Below are 26,697 nucleotides of genomic sequence, written 5' to 3'. Positions count from 1 at the left end.
AAACAAATTATAAAAACAAAATACAATTTTGTTGCAAACTTGTAAAATAGAATCGTGTTTCCATTGTGCTGTGTTTTTTTCACCCCCGTATAGGTAATGGAAACACGATTTTGCTGTGTTTCCGCCAAAAGGTCAATTTTGGAATACTTCAAAAAGGCACCCACGTGGTAGTGCCAATAGCAACTCCCTTTGAACATTTTTGGAAATTGGGCTTACATGGATTCACCGCACTTCTGGGTTTGGAGAAATCCCAAAATAAGACCCATTTACAGGCCCAAAGAAAAAACAACAGCAACTGAAAGAAGAAGAAATGAAGAATCAATAGCCATTAGGACGGGAAGAAAAACTCGAGAAAAAAAAAAAGAGACAGGAAGAGATAACTGTTTGAATCAGACTCAGACCGTGCTTTGCATTGTGACATACATACTCTTATCTATTTTGGTTTGCAAATTTACGGTTTCCGCGTTGGGATTCTGTAAGTGTTGATCGTAGAGTTTTTCCAATCACTTTGTGCGATCACCATGGTCATCGACATCGAATCCTTGGAAGACAGGTGCGCCTCATCAACTCTATATCAAAATTTACTGAATCATCACTGTTGCTCCCTTTGCATTGTCTTTCTGATCATTATTTTTGGGTTGTAAAGAACAAAACAAAAAAGAATAACAATGGGAAACAGGCTTCATCCACAGGCTGTCTGCTTATCGTTGATAGTTTCCGCAATTGCTAATGAAATCATTGTTTGCCTTTCTTCATTATTGTTTCCTTTCTAATTAAGCTAATATTGGCTTTGGTTCTAGGTATATTGATTTTTGCAGGAGACATGATGTTTTGCCTAATTCTTCTATTTTGTCAAGCCTTTTCAAGGTCTGTTGTTTATTTCCATCACAAAGTTTACTGCTAGAGTACAGAAAACCATTTCATCATCTTTGTTATCTTCAAATATATGCAGCTTTGCCCTTGTTCCTAGTTTAGTAACTAGGGACAAGACACACACATATATATGTGAGTGACTTTTGGTGATTTTGAGAAATGAGAACAATAAATATATAACATTAGATCATATTTGAACGGTCAAGATTAAAACAAAAATACATATGATCTTTTTATGTGGTTATGTGACTACCGACTACCTTATAATCTTGACCATCCACACATGATCCAAATTTATAGTTCTCATTTTTTACAATAGCTAAGTGTTCTCATAGTAGTCTCCCCTGTATATAGAACAGTGTATATATATTACTCCATTTCTACATGTGTTTACTCTCCTCGTGTAGGGGGCAGTGAATGTATTCCATTTTCCACTTTATTCTATTTATGGGGGGTAAGAATCTAAACCTGACCATGATCTTGCAGGCTGAGGTCAAAAAGTCCAACCATGAGCCGTGTAGCATGGAGATTTTAATTGATGACCTAAAGGATGTTGATATTGCTCCACTTCTTGACTTGTGCATGAACTTAGATACTTCTGAAATAGAGGCTGTTGATGTACGTAATGAATCATCATCTGTATTAAATGGAGAATATGCATTATCATTGATGCGTGCTATTAATCAAAAGCTTCGAGTAGTCCATCTACAGGATTCATCATTTGGAAAAGACTTCTTACGGTATATTACGATGTTTATGATGAATTATCTTTGAATAAATGACATAATTTCTGATTCTTACTCACCTTTGTTTTCACCTTAACAAATTTGAAATGGTAATATGGAATTTCTAGCCTTTGGAATTCTGGAAATTCCAAACGATCAACAATTTTCATGTTACTGAATATGGTAGTTAGGTTTTTAAGATTAGATAAAAATCTGTGCTAGGTGTTATCATTCAATGGGTGTGACATTATTATCCTGATATTGGCTCTTTTATCACTAAGGATTACCTTTGGCATTGGCAGTAGGTTAGTAGCCAATTAACATAAATTGCATGAGGTGCTTTGTTTGCCTAAAAGTCTAAATGTTTAATTCATTATTGGGAGAACTGGCCTTTCATGGTTTGCACTTTCTGGTGTGTTAGATTTTCTTTGCAAATTTTCCTTTTCATGATTAATGTTGAATCTTATCATTAGGGATATTTCACAACGAGGTTTGGCATGCCAAGTTTTGACATTGAGGTGTTCACGTTTCCGGAAGCTGAACTTAATGGGGGAGTTCATGCATATACACACCCTAAATCTTGATTTCAGTTCTTCCCTTACCAGTTTCCAGGAAGACTGTTTTAATTGTATGCCCAACCTAATGCGCCTCTCAATGTGTGATACACAGATTACAAATCTTTGGACGACTGTTGCAGCTCTCTCTAAGCTTCCATCTTTGATTGAATTAAGGTTTCAATATTTGCAGTATTGCAATGATGCTGTGACATCTTTTATCCCATCCAGTGGGAAGTCTGATGACACTGCTGATTTTAGCCCGCTTGATAGTGTTCCTTTTATTGGTGAACCACACACTGATACAACAGAACTGACAGATCCTAACTTTAATGCTGAAGATCCTCTAAGAAATTTTTATTCCTTTGATGAAGAAGTTATAAATCCTGATGTTCAAAGCATGGTTGAGGATTCTTCAGATGATAGTGAAGTTGGCTTTACTAGTCGTCATCATAAATACTGGTTTGCAGATGTTTTTCCTGGGTGGAGTTCAGAAGTGCCTCTTCAGAATGAGGTAGTCAACTTGGCCACTTCCCCCCTTGTAGTAGATTCCCTTCACACTCTTTGTTTTGGATGAATCAGAGAGGAAAGAAACAGAGGGATGGGATAGAAATAAATCACTTCTTGAGTTTGGATTGTGATAAAAATAATGAAGGAGAAAAGTTTTTTTGGCGGGGCCCACACAAAAAACTTCTCTCCCCTCATGGAGAGATTTGTGTGGGAGAGGGGTTTATTTTTTGTTAGTTTCAGCATTGCCTTGTTTTATTATGAGTATTTATAAGATAATATTTTTTATAAAAATAAAAATAAATTTGTATATAAGATAAAAAGTTGGTAAAAATATTGAGATTATCATTTTTTGGTTAAATAAAAAAAATTATATAGATAAAAAGGTTATTTAATACAATTTATTCATTTTTTCACACTCTTTGCCTCTCATCCACATATGTGGAGGTAAATTTCTCTATTATATTCTTTCTTATTACTATCCATCCAAATAACATATTTTTTCTACTTCATTTCAACTCCACTTCTATCTCCCTTATTTCTTTCTTCCATTTATCTAAAAAAAGTGTTAGAGACTTAGAGTGGTCTAAATAATAGAATAGAACAATGGTGGCAAACCCCCCTTGCAAGTGATTGTAAATAGTATGCTATCAGTTTGCAAAAAAAGATAATAGTTTGGGTTCTAAAATAATCAGTTATTACAAGTTCAGGTTTGTGAGGTTATGGCATTAGCTTGCATTTAATATTTCTTTAGGTATTGTGTAGAATGCTATTTGGTTGTGGTAATGCTTATAGCTTGGATACTGAAATAATCATATTAATTAAAAAGTATATTGGCTTTCTGTTTTGCCAATTTCCACTTTGTTTTCACGGTCATATTGTATTTTGAAAGTTTAGTAAATGACTGTATTTGTTGGATTATAATTATAATATGCATGCTTTAAGGAAAACATAAATGAAATGCTTAATATTGAATTGCATAAAAATGATCCATGTTATTGTAAAGTTTCTTATTTGTAGTTTCTAAATCATTCTTGATCTTTAATTTTAGTGGTTTACATTACAGAATGAAGATGGAGAAGAGTCATTGCAAGGTGCTTTTACAGACCGTATTGCTGATGTTTCTATGAAGTATATGTCTTGTCATGCATCACCAATATGCTATGAGAAGCATTACAGAGAGTTCATGATAGCTTCATTGCCGAATCTAAAAAATTTAGATAATATGCCAATCAGAAAGATTGACAAGGAAAGGGCTACCAGAATATTTTCTCAATACTTTGAATATCTTCCATATAAATGGAAGCACAAAGAGAGTGTTGTAAGTATCTTACAGAAGAGAGAAATAAAATCAGGCCACAATAAGGTGCAATCTTCTAAGCATAGGCCATCATATCCTTCTGGAAAGTCCCAATATTTTTATACTAGGTCTCTTTCTGCTGCTAAATTGGGGTCTTCAACTTGGCCTATTTTGCATCCCCTTTCTTTAGTAGGATGTGAATTGGACAAGGGCTTTCATCCAAGGCAGTTTGAGTACCATCCATCTGACTCTAGTTTGATGGTCTTTGGAACTTTAGATGGTGAAGTAGTTGTCATCAACCATGAGACTGAACATATTGTGAGTTATATCCCATCACTTGGAGCAATGAATAGTGTTTTGGGTCTCTGTTGGCTCAAAAAATATCCCTCTAAGGTATGTGTTTTTTGCATAAAAATTGATTTTATAGATTATACTTGGTAGTTGGTATGGTTATTAAGTTATCTGGTGGCTAGTAGCAATATATATATTACTGGCAATAATTGAGGTGATTGTCCCAAAGTACTACATCAGCCTTTACAGAATCTGTTGTTTTTCATGCATAGCCTTGTAAAGCAAAAGTAGTTTTAACAAGAGAGATTTGATATTTTTGTGATTTTCTGCTCTAATGCTAGTACATCCTTGCCAGTTATTAAGATAATTGATATTTAGTTACCGTTATCAAAATGGCTGTAAGATTATTTATCAAAGGCATTAATTCAGTTAAGTATCCCATTCTGCATTGTTAGTTTTAGAGCATTTACTCCTTCAGTGATTTTTGTTTGGACAGCAATTTCTGATTCTTTTCATTTCTTCTTGTTGCATGTCAGCTTATAGCAGGATCAGACAATGGTTCCTTGAAATTGTATGACATCCACCACATACCAAGAAAAGTTACTGGCATACATGGGAATTTTGGTTGTGTTACCTTTGATGAATTTGACCAGTTGACATCTGTTCATGTTAACTCTACGGATGAACTATTTCTTGCAAGTGGTTACTCAAAAAATGTTGCTTTATACGACATCAACAGCGGGAAGCGCTTACAAGTGTTCACAGATATGCATCGTGGGCATATTAATGTAGTCAAGTTTGCTAATCATTCCCAGTCAATTTTTGCCACTTCATCATTTGATCACGATGTCAAGATGTGGGACTTGAGACAAAAACCAATACACCCTTGCTTCACTGTTTCAAGCTCCAGAGGAAATGTGATGGTTTGCTTTTCTCCAGATGATCAATATATTCTTGCATCGGCGGTTGATAATGAGGTGGTAATTTTCACTCAGTAGTGTGATTAGTTACTGGTAATTGCATGTGAAGTGCAATTTTTTGTTATATATATACGAATGCTCGGCAGTCATATAGTAGTGTGATTAATTAGTAGTTACTGGTTACTCAGTAGAGTAGGTCTTGCAACAATGTGAAATCTGGTTCAGCTTTAAAACCAGTAACAGTTTCTATAGGATTTTTGTTATCTATATGGTACATTAACTTAAATTGATTCAGTACATGCCTGTCTTTCTCTTTGGAAAATTTTATCTCAAGAACACATTGTTGTTGTCCAGGCTGACATGTAAGTTTATACAGGTTAGACAATATCAGGCTGTTGATGGTAGGCTTCACTTAGTTTTTGATATAGCTCCCACTGAAAGTTCTCAAAATTACACCCGTTCTTATTACATGAATGGGAGGGACTACATCATAAGTGGGAGTTGCGATGAACATATCCGTATTTGCTGTGCTCAAACAGGGAGGCGCCTGAGAGATATATCCCTTGAGGTAAATCAATCATCTATACATCCACAAAATGGAGGATAAGAGAGTTTTACATTTACCCCGGGGGGGGGGGGGGGTAGGGTAAAAAATCTAAATTACAAACATGCACTTACATGATAAGACTGCACCATTTTTTGAAGCTACACTTTCGTAACTTACCTGTTTATATTCCCTTCCCTCCAATATGTTTTCTATCAAACAAGAAGCGTCTCAAAAGCCATCTGAAAAACGAACATGAATAACTAATATCTGATTATTGTGTTTTCATTTTATTGAACTATTGTTTCATTGTACTAAAATTACTTGTGTGCTTCTATGCAGGGAAGAAACTTAGGAAATTCCATTTTTATTCAATCTTTGAGGGGGGATCCTTTCCGAGTAAGTTACTTTTTTAAGCTTTTCCCAGCCTTCTCTAGGTTAAAGGAAAAGTAAAAGGCTTATAGGGGTTATGAGCACTGTGTGGCTTTTTTATAGTTAAATGTATTTCACTATCATTTTTGGACATTTTATGAATTTTTTTCACTTTTTTTTTTTTTTTTACATATTTCTTCTTAAATTTCGCCTACTTTGGTTTGTTGTTTCTGTGGTGAAACTATCAAAATCTCAAGTAGCTTTCATATCAAATTTCTTACTGTATATTTTTATTTTCCTAACTAAGGATACCTTACAGTTGCTTATTATTATGGTGTTAAGAGTTATGACAGTTATTTTGGCATGCCTGATATTGCGACAGCCACCTATATGTGTGACCTTCTACATGTGTCTTTTCTGAGTTTTCTCTATAACCATTTGTAAAATGACTTAAAGTTTTCTGTTTCTAAAAATCCATTCACGGCATGAAAATTGAAATTGCTGATTTGAGTAAATTATATATGCGAATTACTTCTGATGCAAAAATATGTGGAGATTAGTGACAACCGCGATAATTTCCTGCCTTCTTGGTGTGAACTTTAACATGATTAAAAGTGATTGTCTAGGTGCGAAATGCTTTTCCGAAAGGAAGGAAACAATTATATTTTTATCTTTACGAACAACTCATTTCTTCTGCATCATGTATTTCTATTCTTTTTCCTTTGATATTATGAATAGGATTGAGTACCACGGTGTTTTTTAATTTGAGTTCTCCTTGTTTCTTTTAAATCATGTTGTGTACAGGATTTCAATATGAGCGTGTTAGCAGCTTACATGCAGCCAGGCTCCAAGTCTAAAATTGTCAAGGTTGCACCATATTTTCTTATATGCATTATTCTATAGCACCACAATCTCAATGATATGTTCATTGTTCTCTTAGTTTTTCTCTCGCTTATCTGGAGTGAGTAGAAAAAGAAGGAAAATGAAATTGAGGTAGTTGGATCCATTATTTTCGAATACTCCCAAATCTGGGTGGGAAGAAAATAGAGACAGTAAGCTACATTTCGAATTTAATTCACCGAGTTTCATTTTCTGGAACTAAATAGTTTACAGTCTTATTGCTCTTTTTTTTACCATAAAATATTTTAACGAAAAAATTGTCATAGAATTTGTAGGGTTCTCTAAGTTTTTGGTTGTAGCTACCTTTAATATTAATTGGTAAAATGTGCTACTACCATATTTAAAATTAAAATGCATATCATAACCAGATGTAATAAAAATATATTATTAATCAAACAGTTGAGTTTTTCTCCCTATATTTTTTTCACAGGTATATAGTAAAATGTTCTTTTCAACATTCATTTTTCAATTTCCACGGATTTCCATTCCGTCGAAATGCAAGAAAAATTTTGCATTCTCAAATTGAGAGGGATGAAAGATTTACTAAGCAGGAGTTCAGTTTTCTCAAATTTTAATTTTTGTTCATTTTTGCAGATAAACTTACTAGCATCTAGTAGCCATGCCAACAAGGATGATTCTGATGATTTGCGACCTTGCCGGTTCCACAGTATGGGAGGTTGATGTACGATTTTGTATGTATTTTTGTGTAGAGCTTACACTCTGTGTTTGTAGAATTATAATTTGGGCGGCATGGCCTAAGCTTTGCTTACTTGTAATGAAAATTCAATGAGTTTAAATAAAAAGCATCTGTAATGACTCAATAGTTGCATTGATCTGACAACAGTTCTTGTGAAAGCTTCGTTGCACGATGACATGATATGATGAAAGCCAACATCTCATGTGATTCCCGTTGGGAATAATCTTTTTTTAACATGATGAAATGGAGAAAAATTGTCCGTTCCTTATATTTTAACCTTTTTTTTACGGATTATATTTTAACTCTTAAGAGATATATTTTTTTAAAATCCATTGGCATTTTTAGTTAATCTCTAAGAACAAAAATTCTTGCTCATCACCATTCCTCTTAAGTTTGGATTTGAACCTATAATAATTTCTAAATTTTAGCTTATGAAATGAACATTCTCTCTCTCTCTCTATATATATTAGTCGTCAATGTTATATTTACAATTATTTTTAATACACCTTTTCATGCCAAAAATCATTATGCTTCACACATAAATAAGTTTGTAGGTGGCCTAATAGCGAATATTGGATAAATCTTTATATTATTTTAAGTTTGAATTTAGGTTTAATTCAACTTCTGATTGGATTATAAAATTTATCTTCCATTTATATATATTATTTTAATATTATTTCTAGTCAATGTTAAGATTTGAGTGTTTTTGTAATAACATACATACAAAATGAAACAAAATTTATTTTAAATATAAACTAAATTAATAAACTCACGAAATTTAACACAATAATTAAGATAATATAAAGGTATAATCTAACGAACTAAATCAATAAAAAACATAATTTATATTTATAGTATAATAGTTTATATAAGTTACTGTACATGTAGTACATTGTAAGTTAAAAAAAAAAAAAGCGGTATACATATACATATATAACTTTATTTTAAATTTATTTATGAAAATGAAAATCTCTTTATTAATAAATAATACAAAATAATTATTACAAGACTTATATTATTTGTATAATATTTTTAAAATATATTTATAACGTTATTTTTCTATATTTGATGATGTTAATCATTTTATCTTATAAAAAATATTATACAAATATAACTTCTCTTGTTATAAAATTAAAAAAATCAATAATAGCAAAGAAGTATACATAGAAATTAAGAAAAAAAATTGATAAAATTAATGAAGCAATATAGTAATGAAAAAAAATATCAAAAAAAGTGTTGTAGGGAATAAACTAGTAGTACTGTAAAGGAAAGTACCTTGAATAGTGGGATACAGGTAGCAGAAATAAAAGTGGGAGAGAGGAAGGGCAAGGCAACAAGCACAAAGCGACAAAGAAGGATTGTCAGAATACGCGTAATAGTGACTGAGCGCCTTAATCAATATTTAAGGCTGCCTCTCCACCGCCGAGGCACCGACTCGGCCTATATTTAATGACAATTCATATTTACCGCATTCTTTTCATTTCTTAGTAAAAAGAGAGAATTAGTTTATGCATGTGTGATCCGAGATTCAATTTTTTAAATAATATTTTGAGTTTAAGTTTTTTTTATTGATATTATTTTTTCTCTAAATAATTCTTAATATATATTAATTCTTAATTTAATATCTGAACTATATTATTTTTTTAGAAGACCGGTTTTTAGAATATGATTTTTCACTTTCGTTTCTTTTTTTTAGTTAAGAAGTTGGATTGACCCAACCAGCTTTTTGTATTGGTTTTTTTTAAATATTATTTAATTTTTTAAAAAGATAACATTTTTATTTAATAATTTATTTATATCAAAATACTCATAAATAAAATATATATACAATAATATTTATCTAATGAAAAAATGAATATGAATGTATATATATACAATAATATTTGTCTAATGAAAAAATGAATATCAACGTAGGTTGGAATAATTATTTTTTTTTTTATGATCTTGTTGTCTATATGTTTCATATTTTTATAATATTTCTTTGTTCATTTCAGTAGAAATATAATCTTTACATTTTTCCTTTTCCTTAAATCAAGATCCAATTAATCTCTTTCATATTTTTAACACATTAATACACATTAATTTGTCTGGCAGAATCTAATTATGAGAATTGTTTTTATCCAATACAAATTTTAATTATTTTAACAAACTAGTAACCCGACTAGTCTTAATAACCGATCAACATGTTGTAATAATCCATATAGATGTTGCATTAGAATGATTTAATTGGAATGAGACATCTTAGCTATACAACATTTAAACTATGATTAGTTTCATCATTTTTATGTTTTAATTATTATTATTACTACATTTCATTATCTTTGTTTTATTATGTTTCATCTATTATGTTTGTCTCTCTAATTGTTAGTATTTTTTATTGTTTAAGTGTCTTAATTTCTTCATATAATAATGTACTAATTACATATTCATTTTTAATCAATATATTTTTTAATCACTTTATTTTTTTTATTTTAAGACTTTTACTTAATTATTATCATTTTATTTAATTATAGCATTTTTAAATTTAATAAAATAAAATTAAAAAAAAACAAAGGTGGGAAATCGGGTGCTAAAAATAAGACTTCTCACATGATAGTACAGTTCAGAAATTAAATTGAGAATTAATATACATGGGAAGTTATTTGAAGATAAGTAATGAAAATAAGAAAAAATTTCAGAAACCGTGATAGGAAGAAAGAATTCCAATAGTTACTCTGATCAAAATTAATTATTGATAAAATTAATAAATATTGTATATCAATAATATAATAATAAAAAATACAAATAAAAGACTATTCACTGAATCAGTCTAAGGAGAATCACTCACTAGTGATCCCCAATTTAATTTTGAAGGTTCATCACTATAAATACATGCTCTTGCTAATACCATAGCAAGCCTCTTGAGACACACCTACTACAGTTGCTAAAGTCCTTACTTGCAACAATGAAGCTTGTCTTTGGCACCCTACTATTATGTTCTCTTCTTCTAAGCTTCTCTTTCTTGGAGCCAGTCATAGCCTATGAAGACTCATGTAAGATTTTTCTGTGACTGCTATAAAAAAGAAATATAAAATGAGTGAATATTTTGATGTGATGTATAATTTTGTGTGTTGATGGCAGCTTATTGCAGCAACAAGTGTGCGGACAGATGCTCATCGGCAGGGGTTAAGGATAGGTGTGTGAAGTACTGTGGAATATGCTGTGCTGAGTGCAAATGTGTTCCTTCTGGGACCTATGGGAACAAGCACGAGTGTCCTTGCTACAGGGACAAGCTCAACAAGAAGGGCAAGCCCAAATGCCCTTGAACTTCAACTCAAACACCAAGTCGAATAGAGACTTAAGAGTAGTAGTTTTTGCATGTGGTTGTATTCTTGTTTTCAATGTCTGTTGGGTATGTTAGATCTGAACAGGAATAAATTACACATCCTCTCTGTCTCAGTTTCGACTTTTTGACCTGTTCATCAACCTATAAACATTTTTTTTATCTGTTTTATAATTAATTTTAGGCTAAATGTTAGCTTTGTTTTTTTTTATATTTTAAAAATTTTATTTCGATTGTTTTTGAGAAATTCTATTTTAGTCCTCTCTTTTGAAACATTAAATATATTTTAAAAAATATAATGTGTCTCTTAATCTTGATTAAGATGATGATGTAGTATTTTAATTTCAATGACATCATTTTAAATGATTTAATTTTATCCTTGATGCTTTTAAATGATTTTGTTTTAATACTTTTAATTTTTTAAATAATTTTATTATGATCTATCAAGTTTATTAAATAATCACATTATATATATATATATATATAAAATGTGAGAGTCTAATAAATATAATTAAAGACTATCAAAAGTGACACAAAGAGTTAGAGGCTCCTGAGTCTTTGATTATTGTCCCTTTTATTGTGGTGAAAAAGTTATATATTTTATTTTATTAATTTAATAACTTTATTTTAATTAACATTGGAACTCTTTCTAAATACAAATTTCAATATTAATTTTTTAAATATGTTTTTAAAATTTAATTTCTTTAAAATTTATTTTTAATCAAATATCTTTAGTATTTGGATAAACTAAACTGAGTTATATTACCACAAACTTGCTCATCTATACCATCGTTATAAAGTATTAAAATCCTATACCAATAACACACCCATGATATTTTGGCTATTTCTCCCATAAATTTGAACAAAGGTAAAGAGCCAAATCATAAGAAGTCTTTAATTTTTTTAATCTTGTGAAGTTTTCTCTTTGAGTTAAAAAGTAAAAATATTTCGATCATCTTTGTATAATTAAAAATACAAATATAAATTTACTATCTAAAAACAAATATAAATTCATTAATTCTCTAACAGTTTAAAGATGCTTCTTTAGTCTAATGTTTTTTGTTTTGAATGTGATTCGTCTATCTTTTTCAATTATAGTAGTAATCTGACATAATGTATAACTCCATTCTTGTTTGAACTTCTTCAGAAAATTCAATGAAAAATTGTCACTATCATCAATTGTAAGTGTCATTGCTTTGTGTTTTACATCATAAAGACCAGCATCTGGCTGAGCTTACAATGGGATTAACAAAAATATTATGATCGCCCAACATTGTTTCATTGGCGCTAAAGTTACAATAATGCGAGTATACTATGTATGGTTGAGTAGTAGTCAACCAAACAAACATGATGCAAGTATACTAACCAATATGAACATGTTACTGCCATTGTTAGCCATCGTAAAAGCTTGTTTGGTATCAAATTGGGGTGCTAACTGGGATCATGGCGCACCAAATACATTCTTGTTATTAACCTGATTGTTTCATCTTTGATTGAATGGCAATAGAACTTATTGGCAAAATGAAATTCATAATGGGGTCCCCAACATCATTTTTCTCCTAACTTCTTCTTCCAATTTTCGTCGTCGTACCAATGTCATTTTGTCAGCAAATATCTTTCTACGTATTTCTTTATTCTCCAATTCCCATCCTATTTCCAACTTTGGTTGGAATGCTTCATTGCCATTAACAAACATCGGCATTGGAAACAACATTGGATGTTGGAACATTACCGAAAAAACAACTTGGCACAAACTATTACCCTATAAATGAACTAATGTGAGAAAAAAGAAATTAAACAACAGAACAAATGGGTATCTTGAAAGGAAATAAAGAAAATCAAGTGTTACCTCCCAATAAGTTTTTGGATACGTAGGCTGTCAATAGAAAAATGATGTAACATTAGTCATGGTGCCCTTTGATTTTGATCAACGCGATTATTGAACTCCATGGAAAAAGTTGAAATGTTAAAAGAAGGAAAAGACTCGAGAAAATTAAAAAAAAAAAAAAACAGTGCCTATAGAAATCAGAGTGTATATGTGCTGCGGTTGAGTTTGAAAGTGTGATTAAATATAAAAAATGGGTGGGTGAGTGTTTTTCTTAACTATGATCAAATCTTGTTAATTTACCAAACCCATCTTTTTTAGCTTGAAAATGAATAAAAAAATAAAAGAAAAGAAAAGAAGATCTTCTTCCAATTTTAAATGGGATTAGAGTAATGAGATTCACTTATGCATTTCTTCCAAAGCTAGTGAGATTTTTACTGAGGATTTCTTTTACTTTTTAGTCAAAGTTATTAAAAAATAGTTTGACTTGAAAAAACATTAAATATAAATAAATATTTAATGTGTTAAAGATATGAAATATTATTTATTTCAAGTTTTAAGGATTAAATATTTATTAAGTATCGATATTTGGTAATATTAAAAGAATAACAAAATCAATAATCGTAATTACAAATAATTATCATGAAATTAATATAACTAGTATTTTGACTTGTGGGTTAAATTATAATTTATATTCATAACAAACATTTAATTGTAATATAATATTACTTTTAATTATTTTGTTTTTTTAAAATAATTTATATCGAGAGATAAAGATAAGAAATGATAATTTGAAATGATTATTTACGAAAAATGCGTGTGGAAAAAATAACATTTCAATTGGGTTTGTCAAGATTAATTAAAAATTAATTATCAAAATATTTTTATTAAAAATATATAAGTTAATTAACAACGTTTAACATTTTCAAATTGATTTTTTTTTCACTTTTTTACTAATTTTCCAACTTATTAGCAATTTCTCTACGATTTTTAATCAATTAAATGTATTTAATGCTAAATTTGAATATAAATATTGAAAATATATGGCATCAAAAAGGTAATTTAAAATCTTGAGTAGTAAATGAGATCACTACTTTAATATATATTTTTCCTTTTGTTTCACATCAAGAATATCATAAATAATTTATTATATTTGATAAACCTTTTTTTGTTATTTTTTTATTGAAATAATGATAAGAATATATTTTTAAAATATTAAATATAATTTTTAATGAAAAATTAATTTTATTATTTGACTGAGCTAAAGTAATAGATAAGTAAATTACAAACTAAAAGACCATTCATTTTTATACTGAGCTAAAGTAATTTTTAAATCTAACTTGATTAAATTGGTTTTGGGTATATTTTTAATTTTCACTTTACAATTTTTTTTAATTTTAAATAAGTTAGATTTATAATTTAAAAGTTCTTAAAAATATATTTTATTTTATCACTGATACCAACAATTGATATAAATAATTACGATTTGTATTATTTAATAAGTGTTACAAGAATAAATCTAATCATGAGTATAAAATAAATTATTTCAAACTATTTCGTACCAATATCATAATTAATAAAAAATATATTTTATCACTAATACAAAATTTATTCGATCCACGGGCTATACATTCAACATGATAATATGTATTTTACTTACATAAATGTATTTAATCATTTTAATGTATAATATTGAATACAAAAATCTTCACAAATATATGATAAAAAAATAAATTTAAAATATTGATTATTAAATAAAACCTTTTTAAGGAAAAAATATTTTTTTTATTCTTTGACTATTATTTTCAAAGTTAATTAAATAAACTCACAAACAAAATTTAAATATTTAAAATGAAGAGATATGTAGCATAATAAAGTGAGACGTTATTCATCGTTAGGTTGAATTAAAGTAGATTTAAATATAATATGCTTAAATTAACTTTGAATAGAATATGTCTTTAGTTTTTCACTTTACACGTTTTTATTTTAAATAAGTTAATTTTGAAAATAAATTATTTAAATACTTGTTTCGTCTTTGTAATTTAGTATTTTTTTTTTAGTTTTGTTTGTAATTTTTTTTGCTAGGTGGAATTCGTCTAAACTCTAAACCATTCATTCTACTCTAATAATATTTTTTTTACTTGTTTTTTATTTTCTAATTATATAAAGGTGAAAACAGTACTTAAATCTTTTTTTTTTTTAAAAAAAAATTGCCATTCTTTCAGTACCCTTCTTTTTAGAGGATTTCAATGCCTCTGTCACCTAATCTAATTATATACCGACATGTTTGTGTTATTTTATATTTTACCGAATATTAAGAAGTGACACATTGCATTAAGAGAAAGTAATTATTTGTGTTATTTTTTCTTTAAAAAATTACTTCACATTACTTATCTTGGTTATCTATTTATTTACTTATTATTTTACATTAAATATAGTTGTGGGGAGGACAAAGAGGTTCGTGGTGACACCATCCATGTGCGGGTTTTCATTTTTTCTTTGATCTGGTTGCGAGGAGGATGAAGAGGTTCTGATTTTGTGGGAACTAGAGTAGCAAAAGGTGCAGTACAGAGGAAGTGGATGAACATAACAACAAATAGTGTTAACGGAAAACTGAAAAAATGATCAAATATACCGTTTAAACTTAATATAGGAAAATAAAAAATATTAAATTATAAAAGATGAAAAATCACATTTAGTCTTTATTTTATTTATATACACTTTCAATATAAATGAAAAGAATAACTTTACATTTGATATATATAAAGTTTTACACTATTAATTCATATAATTAAATCTATCTAATTGCAAATGTAAATTTATCAATTTTATAAATTATCTTAAAAATTGGTTGGCATACGTGTAAATTATATACTTCTTTACTTTAGGCTTATAAGTATTTTCCACTAGACTGTCAGACGAGATTATTTCGAGCAATCAAATTAATTTTCTAAATATTTAATACAATAGAATATCCAAGAATAAATTTAAATTCATTTTTTCTTCATTTGACGGATCTTAACACCCAAAAAAAAGAACTACAAAAATATTAATTATGCTAAAATGACTGTATCATTAATCTATCCTATGTGTTTGATGGTGGTGTAAATTTTATAATAAGGAATTAGACTCTACTTTACTATTATATCAATCGATATATATATATATATATATATATATATATATATATATATATATATATATATTTCATGTATGATACATATATACAACTAAGTACTGATCACTGACATTTCAGAGAAACATTTTCTTGTTTATTTGATATTACCTAGGATTCTCCAAGGGATTCCTAGATGAAATAGTTCTTAGTTCAAAATTTAAAGCACCGTCGTAGGCTCGTAACTCACTTGCACGCATCACGGCTGTCACATGTCAATAACATTATAAATATTTCTAACTTACAAAATTAATGTATTGTACTATGTATTATATTGCACAGTAGAAAAATATTATACAGTAATTATTTTTTATTTTTATCGTAATTTTGAGATTATGAATCTCCCTTCTCAATCTATCGGGTTAGATTAATTTTAATCTCACTTATTATATGAGTGGTTTAAGAAAATTTTAAATATGATAAAAGTTAAATATATATATTTTTTCTAAATAGATCGATCTCACTAATGTAAATCTAATAAAATTTTGTATTACTTCACTAACCTTTTGGGTTAATTATTTTTTATTGAATGTTGATAAGTATTAACCAATTGCATGTTTATTTTTTTTTTGGAAAAATCATAAATAAACGTTAAATTAAAATTTTTTAATTTTTATTTCTCAGAGAACTTGCATTAAAATAAGTGTACCTATCATTAAATCATACACGCTGCAAGCAATGGGCAAAAACTTTAAACAGTTTTGCAGCAACTTTTTTACTGCAGAAGGTTCTAAGTATGGTTGCTACTTGCTAATGGTTTACTAGGTCCACAATATTGGTTAACAAAGTACGTATTGGCGAGTGATTTATAGAGAGATTTGGCTAACTATCAAATACTTCTCCTAGGGGCATCTTGGTGTGGCCTTTCACGTGTTGTATGGGTGAAAACATGTCATCATGACCAATAAATAAAGAACAGTAAGATTTGAATTTATGGTTTGGAATTGGGATTGTAAGATTCTCATGGCAGTAATTACAGTCTAACAGATTCTTTAATCTTTTCTCAACAGTCACGGATGCATAAGTTAGTTTCTTGTATAGATGTTGCGTTGGCTAAGGTTAATTATAGATGTTTGGCTTCTATTGGTTTGTGATGTGAGTGTTGCAATGATGTATACTACGTGCGCGTTAGGTGTATAATTTGGTCATGGGGAATATTTGTATTTTTTTAACAAAATATTACTAATAATATTTAGAACAATTGTTATTAGTTAAAGTTTTTTTTTCAAAATTAAAATTACTTGACTCATATCTTAGATCAACAATATTAGTAGATGATTTGAATGGATTAATCATATTATTTACCAAAGATAAAATGTTAGGACTTAATTATAAAATTTTAATAAATATTTTCATAAATAAAAAATCCAAAAAATAATAATATGAAAATTAATAATTTATATTATAAAAAGTTTCTCACACCACTAAAATTTCTAAATACTACAAGTGAAAGTATAAAGATTGGATTGGCAAGAGTTCAAATTTAAGTTGTTTTGGTAACCTACCTATTAAAAAAGAGAGCTTCTTTACTCTTACTCACCTCTCATAAAATCCATTCTCTCCCTCTGATATCCCTCCTTGCACCCTCCTCCTCTCATCTCTTCACCTCTTACAACTTTCATTTTTCTCTTTTTTTTCTTCTCTCCAAAGTCATATTGGGTCATCTTAGTATTCCGTTGTTCCTGCTTTTCGTAGATCTTACCAAAAAAATTCTTAATGTAAATTTTATATTATGAAAAACTAGTTTCTATAATAAATGGCATTACGGAACTAATTTCTGTAATGTAATTAGTAGTTTTTTAGCCACACTTTTTCTGAAAATATGTTCTGAAAATTAGTTATCAAGAAAAATATTTTTGTTAAAGAAAAGTGTGAGCGTGTGGAGAGAAAAAAGGAGGATGCAAAAAGAAGTCCCCCCTTAAAAATATAAGTCACAGACCCAGTAGGAGACCTGTTACCTTGATAAAAAAAACAAAAATACAACACACTTTTAACCTTCTATTAAACAAACAACATTTAAAGCCATGTTTTTTTTTTTCTGTGTGAATTAAGTGATTAGACATAAATGTGTTGAAATTAAGATTTAATTGTTCATATATTAATTAAGTTTGATTCATAATGAAAATAATTTTTATCAAGTTTTATTTATCTCATAGTCAAATTTTGAATTAATTGGATCCCTTGTCCGGGATGATTAAGAGAAAAAAAACTACAAATATTTCTTAATAAACTAATCTTACTTGTTGTGTGATTATAATTATCCAAGAAAAATCTTATATATAATTATTTTTAATTCAAACTTTTTATTTAAAAATTTTCTTCCCTTATACAGACCTTGCACCGTCAATATTTCCTTTTCTTATTTGTGTTTTAAGTGAAATGTGCGGCAAAACTTAGATCATCGTAAATCAATTCAAACAATAGGAGAAGAAGGGACTAGCGGCGAACTCAAACGGCGTCGTATCGACTCGTTGTTCATCCATTTGAGAGGCATCTGGTAGCGGAAGATGGATAAGGGTAAGATCCAAGAGGTGATCGAGAACCAAGTCCTGACGGTGGCGCAAGCCGTCGAGGACAAGATCGACGATGAGATCGCCGCCCTGGAACGCCTCGATGCCGACGACATCGAAGCCCTCCGCGAGCGCCGCCTCCAGCAGATGAAGAAGATGGCGGAGAAGCGCTCCCGCTGGATCTCCCTCGGCCACTCCGAATATTCCGAGATTCCCTCCGAGAAAGACTTCTTCTCCGTCGTCAAGGCCAGCGAACGCGTCGTCTGCCACTTCTTCCGCGAAAACTGGCCCTGCAAGGTTCCTTTCTACATAAACACATACTCACTCACTCACTTTTCATTTTCAATTCATAATTTCGATGACTTATTATAACGCTGATTGAATTTTATATATAGAAGAAAAGGAGGATTCAATGTTGTTGTTCGCGATTTTTTTGCAGGTTATGGACAAACACTTAAATATTTTGGCAAAGCAGCATATCGAGACTCGGTTTGTGAAACTCAACGCTGAGAAGAGTCCTTTTCTCGCTGAGAAGCTCAAGATCATTGTTCTTCCAACCCTTGCCCTCATCAAAAACGCCAAAGTCGATGATTATGTGGTATGTATATGATAGCAACCACTTGCTCATATTTGTTTGTTTGCCATCAATGTTAGATAAGGTTTCGGCTATTTATTTCTTTAGGCTTGTTTGGATAAACTTCTCAATAAGCCGATATAAGAGAAGAAAATAAGAACGTGAAATGAATTAAAATTTTCTCACAAGTTAAAATTAACTTGTGCGTAAGTTAAATTCTGCCTTGGGAGAATCTAAATGAGAGAACTTCTGTAGATTAGCTTATGGATTATGAAAGAAGCTTACTTCATTTTACTTTCCTTAGAAGTGCTTATTGAAAATTTTTAGTACCACTGTACAGGCAATATGATTATGGTGGTATGTGTGTTATTAGGTGGGGTTTGATGAGCTTGGTGGGACTGATGAGTTTAGCACAGAGGAGCTGGAAGAAAGATTGGCTAAAGCTCAAGTCATCTTTTATGAGGGTGAATCATCGTTCAATCATGTTAGGTCTAGTGCCAAAACCACAAGAAGTGTTCGACAGAGCTCCAGAGCAGACTCATCAGATTCTGAGTAACCTGCATTTCCTGATATGTTTATTTTATTTACCCGCACTCTCCTGAGCAACCGGGTTATACACTCTAAACTTGGTCTCAATGACTGTCTTGTGGTGTGTCTCTATCTGTAAGAGTTTATCATGATTCTATATCTAGTAGATCTTCTTGAGATCATCCTTTTTTTACAGTAATATTTTTGAGTTAGCCCCCCCTTTCCCCCGATTATAGTAACTTCATTCATCTTTGTTAATAATTTTATTTTTTGAGTTTTGAGATTTTGATACAGTGCTTAATTATTGTGTTTTGCTAATGTATTGGTATTACTACGAGTATTACTATACACAGTCCCGTGCTTCCTGTAGTGTCTAGTGTGTACCCATAAAGTAAATGTTGGCTGATGATGTTTCTACGTGGGGAACATATATGGCTATATATTGTGGTTGGAATTTGGATCATTCTAAAAAGATTACGGATTCTTCTTAAATGGGCACGGGAAATTCATGAAATTTAAGAGGAAAGCTAAACCTTTCATATTAATTCCAAAGAACAACCTTTCATAATATTAATGTTTTGGTACATTTTCTTAATTTGAATTGTTTGGATTGGCTGTGTACTAAAACATTTGAAATTTTAAGCTTAAACTCCTTTATAATTTCAAGGAAATATTCCTAATTTTACACTAAGACAAACTGAGAGTGCATATGTAGTCTCGAGCTTTCACAGATTTGACGAAGGTCTTGAATGTCAACATCCCATTGGAGCATGGTAACAAACTTTTTGGAAAGCAGTTGTATCCAACGAAAACTAACGTTCAAGTCAAAGCGTTTTTGCTTTGGAATGTGTAATTTTCACGTTCAACTTGAGCACGACATGTATCCAAAACACACTCTTAACACATTGAAGTTATAGTTCATAACATCATACTTTCTATGATTTATCAGGAGGCAAATTTATAGCAGGGTTTTAAATTGTGATAACGGTTGTGTTGTCGTCATGTTAAGACTCCAATCTCTAATCAAATGTTCAGCTCAAGATATCTGATCAGTGCGAGCCTCTTCCTGACCTAATTGGCATTAGAATACTAAATTTCTCTTCTTTATCTTTCTATTTACAGCCTTGCCAAGAACGTTGCCATTTTTTTAGTTTCCACCAAGAATAATCCTAATCCGGCAAGTTGTTTCACCGTGTATTTGATATCTGAATGTACTAAGATAAGTGCTTAGTGGTAGTAGAGTTTACCTTGTATTACACAAAAAACTATTTGACTGTCCTCTCCAAAAAAGGAACTATATATGTACTTCATGAATAATGAGTATTCAACGGAGCTTTATTGCATGCCAAAAAACAAATCAACTAATCATAAGTAATGTTTGTTATAATTTTTAAACTAATTAATTATTATAAAAATTAACAAATTTATCATAAAGTTAACAAAATTATCATATAATGGTTTTGTGATTCAATGATATTGAATGATAAGTTAACAAATTTATCATTTTATAAAAATATTATTTATTCTTTATAATATTAAATAGGTTCAATTGTAATTTTAATCTTCAATTTTTGAGTTGTGATATTGATTCTTTTTTCTTTTTACAATTTTTAGTCCACACATTTTTAAAAATTTATAATTTTAGTTTAATTTTTAATTTTGCATGTTTGTTTTTTTATATTTTAATTAATTAAATTATTTTTTGATAGTAACTTAAGTAAATATTTTTTGTTTAGAGTTCAATTGAATAAAATTGAGGCTTGAACTTGTAAATTCTTTAAAATGTGAGAATTAAATTCGTGAAAAAATATATAAAGATCAATTACAATTCAACCTATGAAATAATACAGTTATAATTTTTTTAAAAAAGTTCAATTTAATAGCTCCAATTATTCAATATACTGAGAAATTTAAACAGAGAATCTTTTGTAAATATTTTATCATTATATATGCATGAGTCTTGCTTACTTTGGAGTTTTGAGTTTTTTAAGGTGTATTTTTAACAGTCTTATTTTTACCTTTATAGAATTTAAATACTTTTTACCTATGCTTTTGCTTTCACAGCACAGTCATATTAGAACATAAATAATCATAAATTTAAGAAGAAGAAAAGATATTCATTACCCCCGAGATGTAGATGGTAACTAATAAATATGCATAACATTGTATATACTTTTCATAAAAAATTGTGTGTAGTAAAAAAAACATTGTATATGCTTTTCATATTTTTTTTGTCTATACACTCAATTAACTGATTCATAATTGTTAAAGAAATTGATTAGTTTTTCTTAAAAAATTAATTAATTTAGTTGATAGTATTAAACCTGTCTTGAATTTTTATATATATCAAAACAAACTTCTATCATTAACAAAGTGCTTGTAGTCAATGTGCTATATCAACTAGTTATCGAGTTAAGAAAAAAATAATTTTAATAAGAGATATTTTTATTAAAAATAATTAATATAAAAAATATTATAAATTGAGTCTTAAAAAAAGATGCAACATTATTTTTATTTTTTTAATTTACATATTATAAAAAAGATGAAGAGAGTAATGCATAAGTTAAATTATATAAAAACAGAAAAAATGTTGTGTGATTATTAAGCAGGAAGAAAAGGAAAACGTCCTACGTTTTCAATTGGTGAAGGAGGCATCTATCGTGTCCCCGTGTGTTGTTTTGACCTGTTTTTATCACCCACATACCAATTACTCTTTTATTATTGTGGCTGCAAGACAGCGTCACGGAGAGAGAAGGGAAGGAAGAGTGGGTGTTGGTGGTTGTCCTCCTCCCTCCTCATGGGTATGGCAACCCTCTCCTCCTCTCTTCCTCTTTTCCATCGCTACCCTAACCCTAACCCTAATCCTTCGCTCTTTCGCCCCTCCCTTTCCCTCTCCTTCTCCTTCTCTCGCACTAAACCCCGTCGTGCCCCCTTTCTCGTTCTCGCTTCCTCTTCCCACGATTTCACCTCCAACTCCAAGGTACCCTTTCCTCTATAATTCTCTTATTCTCCGTCTTATACTAGAATTCGTTAGTATAGCTTCGCTTCATGTTGGAGTGCAAATTTAGTTAGAGAGTTCAATTTCTTAATAATTTCGTTTCTTAATTTCATGACGTGGACTTACTTTGTGGCATTTGATATGATGATGAATTTGAGTACTGAGTGTTTTACTATACTTCTAGAAATCAGTGCTCACTGAGTTGATACAAGAGATAGAACCTCTGGATGTTAGCCACATCCAGAAAGATGTTCCGCCAACTACAACAGATGCCATGAAAAGGACTATATCTGGTATGCTGGGCTTGCTTCCATCTGATCAGTTTCACGTTGTCATTGAGGCCTTGTGGGAACCCCTTTCCAAGTTACTAATTTCTTCAATGATGACTGGGTAAGTTCAGTTTCTGTAGTTTATGTCAAAAACACTTTTGTTTGGAGTCCATAGGACTGTTAGTATGGTTGTTGCAGTATTTTTTGCTTTAAAATCTCATGAATTTTGCTATCTCGAAACCTGTTATTAGTTTCTCTGATTCCCCGACTTGTGTAAAACGGATTTGGAGAAGGGGAGAATATGTCACTACTGTTTACTTGAATGAATCTACATTGATAAATGCCCCAATTTTTCTGAAACACTTTTTTTCAGTTTTTATGCATGACCTAGTAGTGTTAATACAGAGGGAACATGGAAACCTTTTTTCCTATATTGCAGGTATACGCTGCACAATGTTGAATATAGACTTTGTCTTGAGAAAAACCTTGATATGTTTGAAGGAGATATAGAGAAGCCAAAGGCAGAAAGTACGAAAGTGGACTTACAAGGGTTGATGCATGACAGTGTAAATGTAATTGACTTTGGTAGAGATAAGAGCTTGTCTTCTAAAGTTGAAAAGCTTCATGAGGACGCTGACATTCAAGAACTTGGTGACATATCTGCAGAAGCTCTGCAATATATTTTTAATCTGCAATCTCGCTTGTCTTCCATGAAAAAGGTATTTTTTAGTTTCTTGATATTTGAAAGAGTTTAAGCATGGGATTCATGATGCATTGAATGGTCAGTGAAATGTATTTTGCATTGGACATTGTTAATTCTTGATTGTCACATATCTCATGGTAAGCTTCATCCTTTGGTTTTGCACATGCTCTTTTATTTGTGTGCTTGTTAATGATTGATTTGCATTCAAGTCCCTTAATTGCAAATAGGTTAGCAATACAATAAACTTGTTTTTCTTATTTTGATTTCTTTTCCATTTTTTGGGACATTTTTAAAGGAGCTGCATGAAGTAAAGAGGAAAAGTGCTGCTCTTCAAATGCAACAGTTTGTTGGAGAGGAAAAGAACGATTTATTGGATTACTTGAGATCTCTTCAACCTGAACAGGTTTTGCCCCTTTTCAGAAAATTCCTGAGTTGTCTTTGCATTTGACCCTTTTTCCCTCAGTATATGCTTGTGTAATGGCTATGTATTAGCCTAGTGCAATTATTTCTGGCCTTGATTTGTCATTTTGTCTTCAAATATTGCTTGGAAATGTACTTCGATTAACTTTTGTTTTTGCTGCTTATTTTAAAATACAATCAATTTTATGATATTTGGAAACCATTTGATCCAACCAATCCTAAGTGGTGGGAAAAGGTTTTTAGTTGTTCTGAAGGTTATCAAATCGAGATTCAAATTGATAATTGCCATACTGATTTTTGAATTGTGGAGCATAATTTGTAGAAGAATTTAATACCTATGCCCTGACAGTGTAAAACAGTTTTACACTGTTATCCAATAAAAAATCACCGTTTGAATTACTTTAAGATAAATATTTAAAGTTAACAAACTTATCATACATGGTGGGTTGTGATTAGATGACTGTGAAAAACTTTTTACACTGTTAGTGCATAGCCTTTTCTCTCTGTGTATAATTGTATCGAACTGTAAGATTTAGATGCTATATAGTGTTCAATATAATAAATTTAAACTACAAATAGATAAAACAAAATTATAAGTTATATGTGAGTTTGTGAACCCTTTATTTTAGAAGAATGAAAACAAAGCAATGAAATAGCCAAATAGAGTACATGCATTGAATGAATGGTCGACAAATAAAGTAGTGGAATAATCAATAGGAAAAGTTTAAAAATGCTCCTTCAATTCCTTTTCATTTAACAATTCTTGCATGGTTAGATACAAACTCATTTAAGATTCATCTTACCATATGAATCAGTAGGTCGCTGAATTGTAGGATTTCTGATCATGAATTGGAAGATTCTAATAATTTTCCGCCCCCTTAATACTTGTATTCTTTTCCATTGCTACAATGGAAGTTTGAGGATTTGATAAATCCAAGTATTCATTCAAACATTTAAAGAAGCATGTTCTCTTGTATTCCTTCGTAATTGTATTTGCGACATTATTAACTTGTGCATGCCTATTTCATTTAACTATATTTTCAGTTTATTTTCAATTTATATTAGTAATTTAGTTGGGTGTGGCTATGGAGCAGGTAGCTCAGCTTTCCGAATTTACATCCCCTGAGCTTAAGGACACCATCCTCTTTGTTGTCCATGGTCTCCTTGCTACCCTTTCTCCTAAGATGCATTCTAAACCTTCCACCATCTCAGAAAATACAACAGTTGGAGCAACAAATGTTGGGAATGAGGATTGTGCTGAGGTTGTTGAGAACTCTGCTCATCAATTTCAGCCTGTTGTTTCATTAACTCGGGACTATCTTGCTCGCCTGCTCTTTTGGTCAGTTCCTCCCCTCTTTTGATTACATTCCTTGACTTCCACACACACACATCTTATTTATATTTGTTCTTTAATAAGCAAGAATGAGTAATTAGGGTTAATATGGTATAAAAGGGGATAAAGAATTATTTTGGAATGCTTGCAGTTATTTATCATTGTAGTGTTTATTGATGCTGATGTTCTGAAGAAACAAAACTAACGTTTTCTTACTGACACCTTTCCTAAAGGTGCATGCTTTTGGGACACTATCTTAGAGGCCTTGAGTGTCGATTGGATTTGACAGATTTGCTTTCCTTGACAAGTGATCCTGAGAATGATGCTTCTGGCAGTCAACCGATTACTTGAATGTATGGTATAAAAGGGGATAAAGAATTATTTTGGAATGCTTGCAGTTATTTATCATTGTAGTGTTTATTGATGCTGATGTTCTGAAGAAACAAAACTAACGTTTTCTTACTGACACCTTTCCTAAAGGTGCATGCTTTTGGGACGCTATCTTAGAGGCCTTGAGTGTCGATTGGATTTGACAGATTTGCTTTGCTTGGCAAGTGATCCTGAGAATGAAGATCAAAGTTCGGTGGTTCAATATGTATATAGACGTGTTGTTTCAACCTGATTTTTGCGATACAGACTCAAGTACCAATCACTTCTGCTAAGGAGTTATCTTTGCTTACTGAAGAATATTGCATTCCTGCCATGTACCAATTCTCGGTCTCTTCCAGTGTTAGAGCGTCGGTAGGATCGAAGATGGTTGGCATGTAGCCATTTGTTTTGGCTGGGTGATAATATCTTAATAGAATATGGAAATGTTGTGACGAACTCTGCAGTAGCAGTTCTATTTAAATAAAACAATTTAGTTAGGTGATCTATAGATTTTATTTTCCACTTATATCTCATTTGATGTCTTGATCCGGGTAATAAAGAGCAAATAATTTTATTAAAGCAACACATTGTATTAGTACTTTTAGAAAAATGTTAAAAATTTCTGCAATTTTTCCTTTTAGTTAGAAAAAGAAACTCTTGTGGAGATCAAAATAGCTGAGGCTAGAAAACACATCTAAAGGGCATGGACGGAGTAATAGACGCCGATTCCAAACTATCATTTAAGGTGTGTTTACAATCAGTATACGCCTAATGTCTTGAAAATATAAAATGCAATTAAAGTCTATCATAAAAAATAATAGGAGGACTTGTAGAAAGATATTTTAGTGAGATTTTATGTGCAACTTTCTATACATGCCTTTGCCTCGATCTTATTAAGATGTAACACTTAAAAGTGCACGAGAGAATAATTATCCTAATCAAAAGATGCTCTTCATTTTTGTTCTCGTTAGATAGCTGCAACGGTTGA

General features: G+C 30.4%; 4 protein-coding genes across 7 annotated transcripts; all 4 read left to right on the top strand.

Moving 5' to 3' along the window:
- Positions 1–320: 320 nt before the first annotated feature.
- LOC100811988 (uncharacterized) lies at positions 321–7,807 on the top strand. 2 transcript variants are annotated; one of them, XM_006605927.4, is made up of 10 exons: positions 321–553; positions 801–867; positions 1,360–1,613; positions 2,072–2,666; positions 3,726–4,352; positions 4,787–5,227; positions 5,547–5,738; positions 6,057–6,113; positions 6,891–6,953; positions 7,581–7,807. In XM_006605927.4, the coding sequence occupies exons 1-10, from the start codon at positions 522–524 to the stop codon at positions 7,665–7,667; spliced, it is 2,415 nt and encodes an 804-aa protein (XP_006605990.1). In that variant the 5' UTR covers positions 321–521; the 3' UTR covers positions 7,668–7,807. The 2 variants fall into 2 exon arrangements, with proteins under 2 accessions (XP_006605990.1, XP_014628512.1); XM_014773026.3 differs by having other exon boundaries at positions 3,711–4,352.
- A 2,769-nt stretch (positions 7,808–10,576) lies between these two features.
- On the top strand, positions 10,577–11,175 carry GASA36 (gibberellin-regulated protein 36). Its single transcript, NM_001250396.2, has 2 exons — positions 10,577–10,715; positions 10,804–11,175. The coding sequence occupies exons 1-2, from the start codon at positions 10,628–10,630 to the stop codon at positions 10,986–10,988; spliced, it is 273 nt and encodes a 90-aa protein (NP_001237325.1). The 5' UTR covers positions 10,577–10,627; the 3' UTR covers positions 10,989–11,175.
- Positions 11,176–18,338: 7,163 nt separating this feature from the next.
- Positions 18,339–19,816, top strand: LOC100812734 (thioredoxin domain-containing protein 9 homolog). Its single transcript, XM_003555929.4, has 3 exons — positions 18,339–18,812; positions 18,955–19,113; positions 19,463–19,816. Exons 1-3 carry the CDS (start codon positions 18,513–18,515, stop codon positions 19,643–19,645), a joined length of 642 nt encoding a protein of 213 aa, XP_003555977.1. The 5' UTR covers positions 18,339–18,512; the 3' UTR covers positions 19,646–19,816.
- Positions 19,817–22,263: 2,447 nt separating this feature from the next.
- LOC100812190 (uncharacterized) lies at positions 22,264–26,301 on the top strand. 3 transcript variants are annotated; one of them, XM_026127278.2, is made up of 7 exons: positions 22,264–22,597; positions 22,800–23,005; positions 23,324–23,603; positions 23,883–23,990; positions 25,102–25,346; positions 25,574–25,693; positions 25,848–26,211. In XM_026127278.2, the coding sequence occupies exons 1-6, from the start codon at positions 22,415–22,417 to the stop codon at positions 25,689–25,691; spliced, it is 1,140 nt and encodes a 379-aa protein (XP_025983063.1). In that variant the 5' UTR covers positions 22,264–22,414; the 3' UTR covers positions 25,692–25,693; positions 25,848–26,211. The 3 variants fall into 3 exon arrangements, with proteins under 3 accessions (XP_025983063.1, XP_006605382.1, NP_001241094.1); XM_006605319.4 differs by having other exon boundaries at positions 25,574–25,698; positions 25,821–26,211; NM_001254165.2 differs by having other exon boundaries at positions 22,338–22,597; positions 25,821–26,301.
- Positions 26,302–26,697: the final 396 nt, after the last annotated feature.

The sequence above is a fragment of the Glycine max genome, chromosome 20 (genome assembly GCF_000004515.6).
Source record: "Glycine max cultivar Williams 82 chromosome 20, Glycine_max_v4.0, whole genome shotgun sequence".
Taxonomy (NCBI): domain Eukaryota; kingdom Viridiplantae; phylum Streptophyta; class Magnoliopsida; order Fabales; family Fabaceae; genus Glycine; species Glycine max.
Note: the sequence above shows the minus strand (reverse complement) of the source record. Positions and strands in the feature narration are given on the sequence as shown.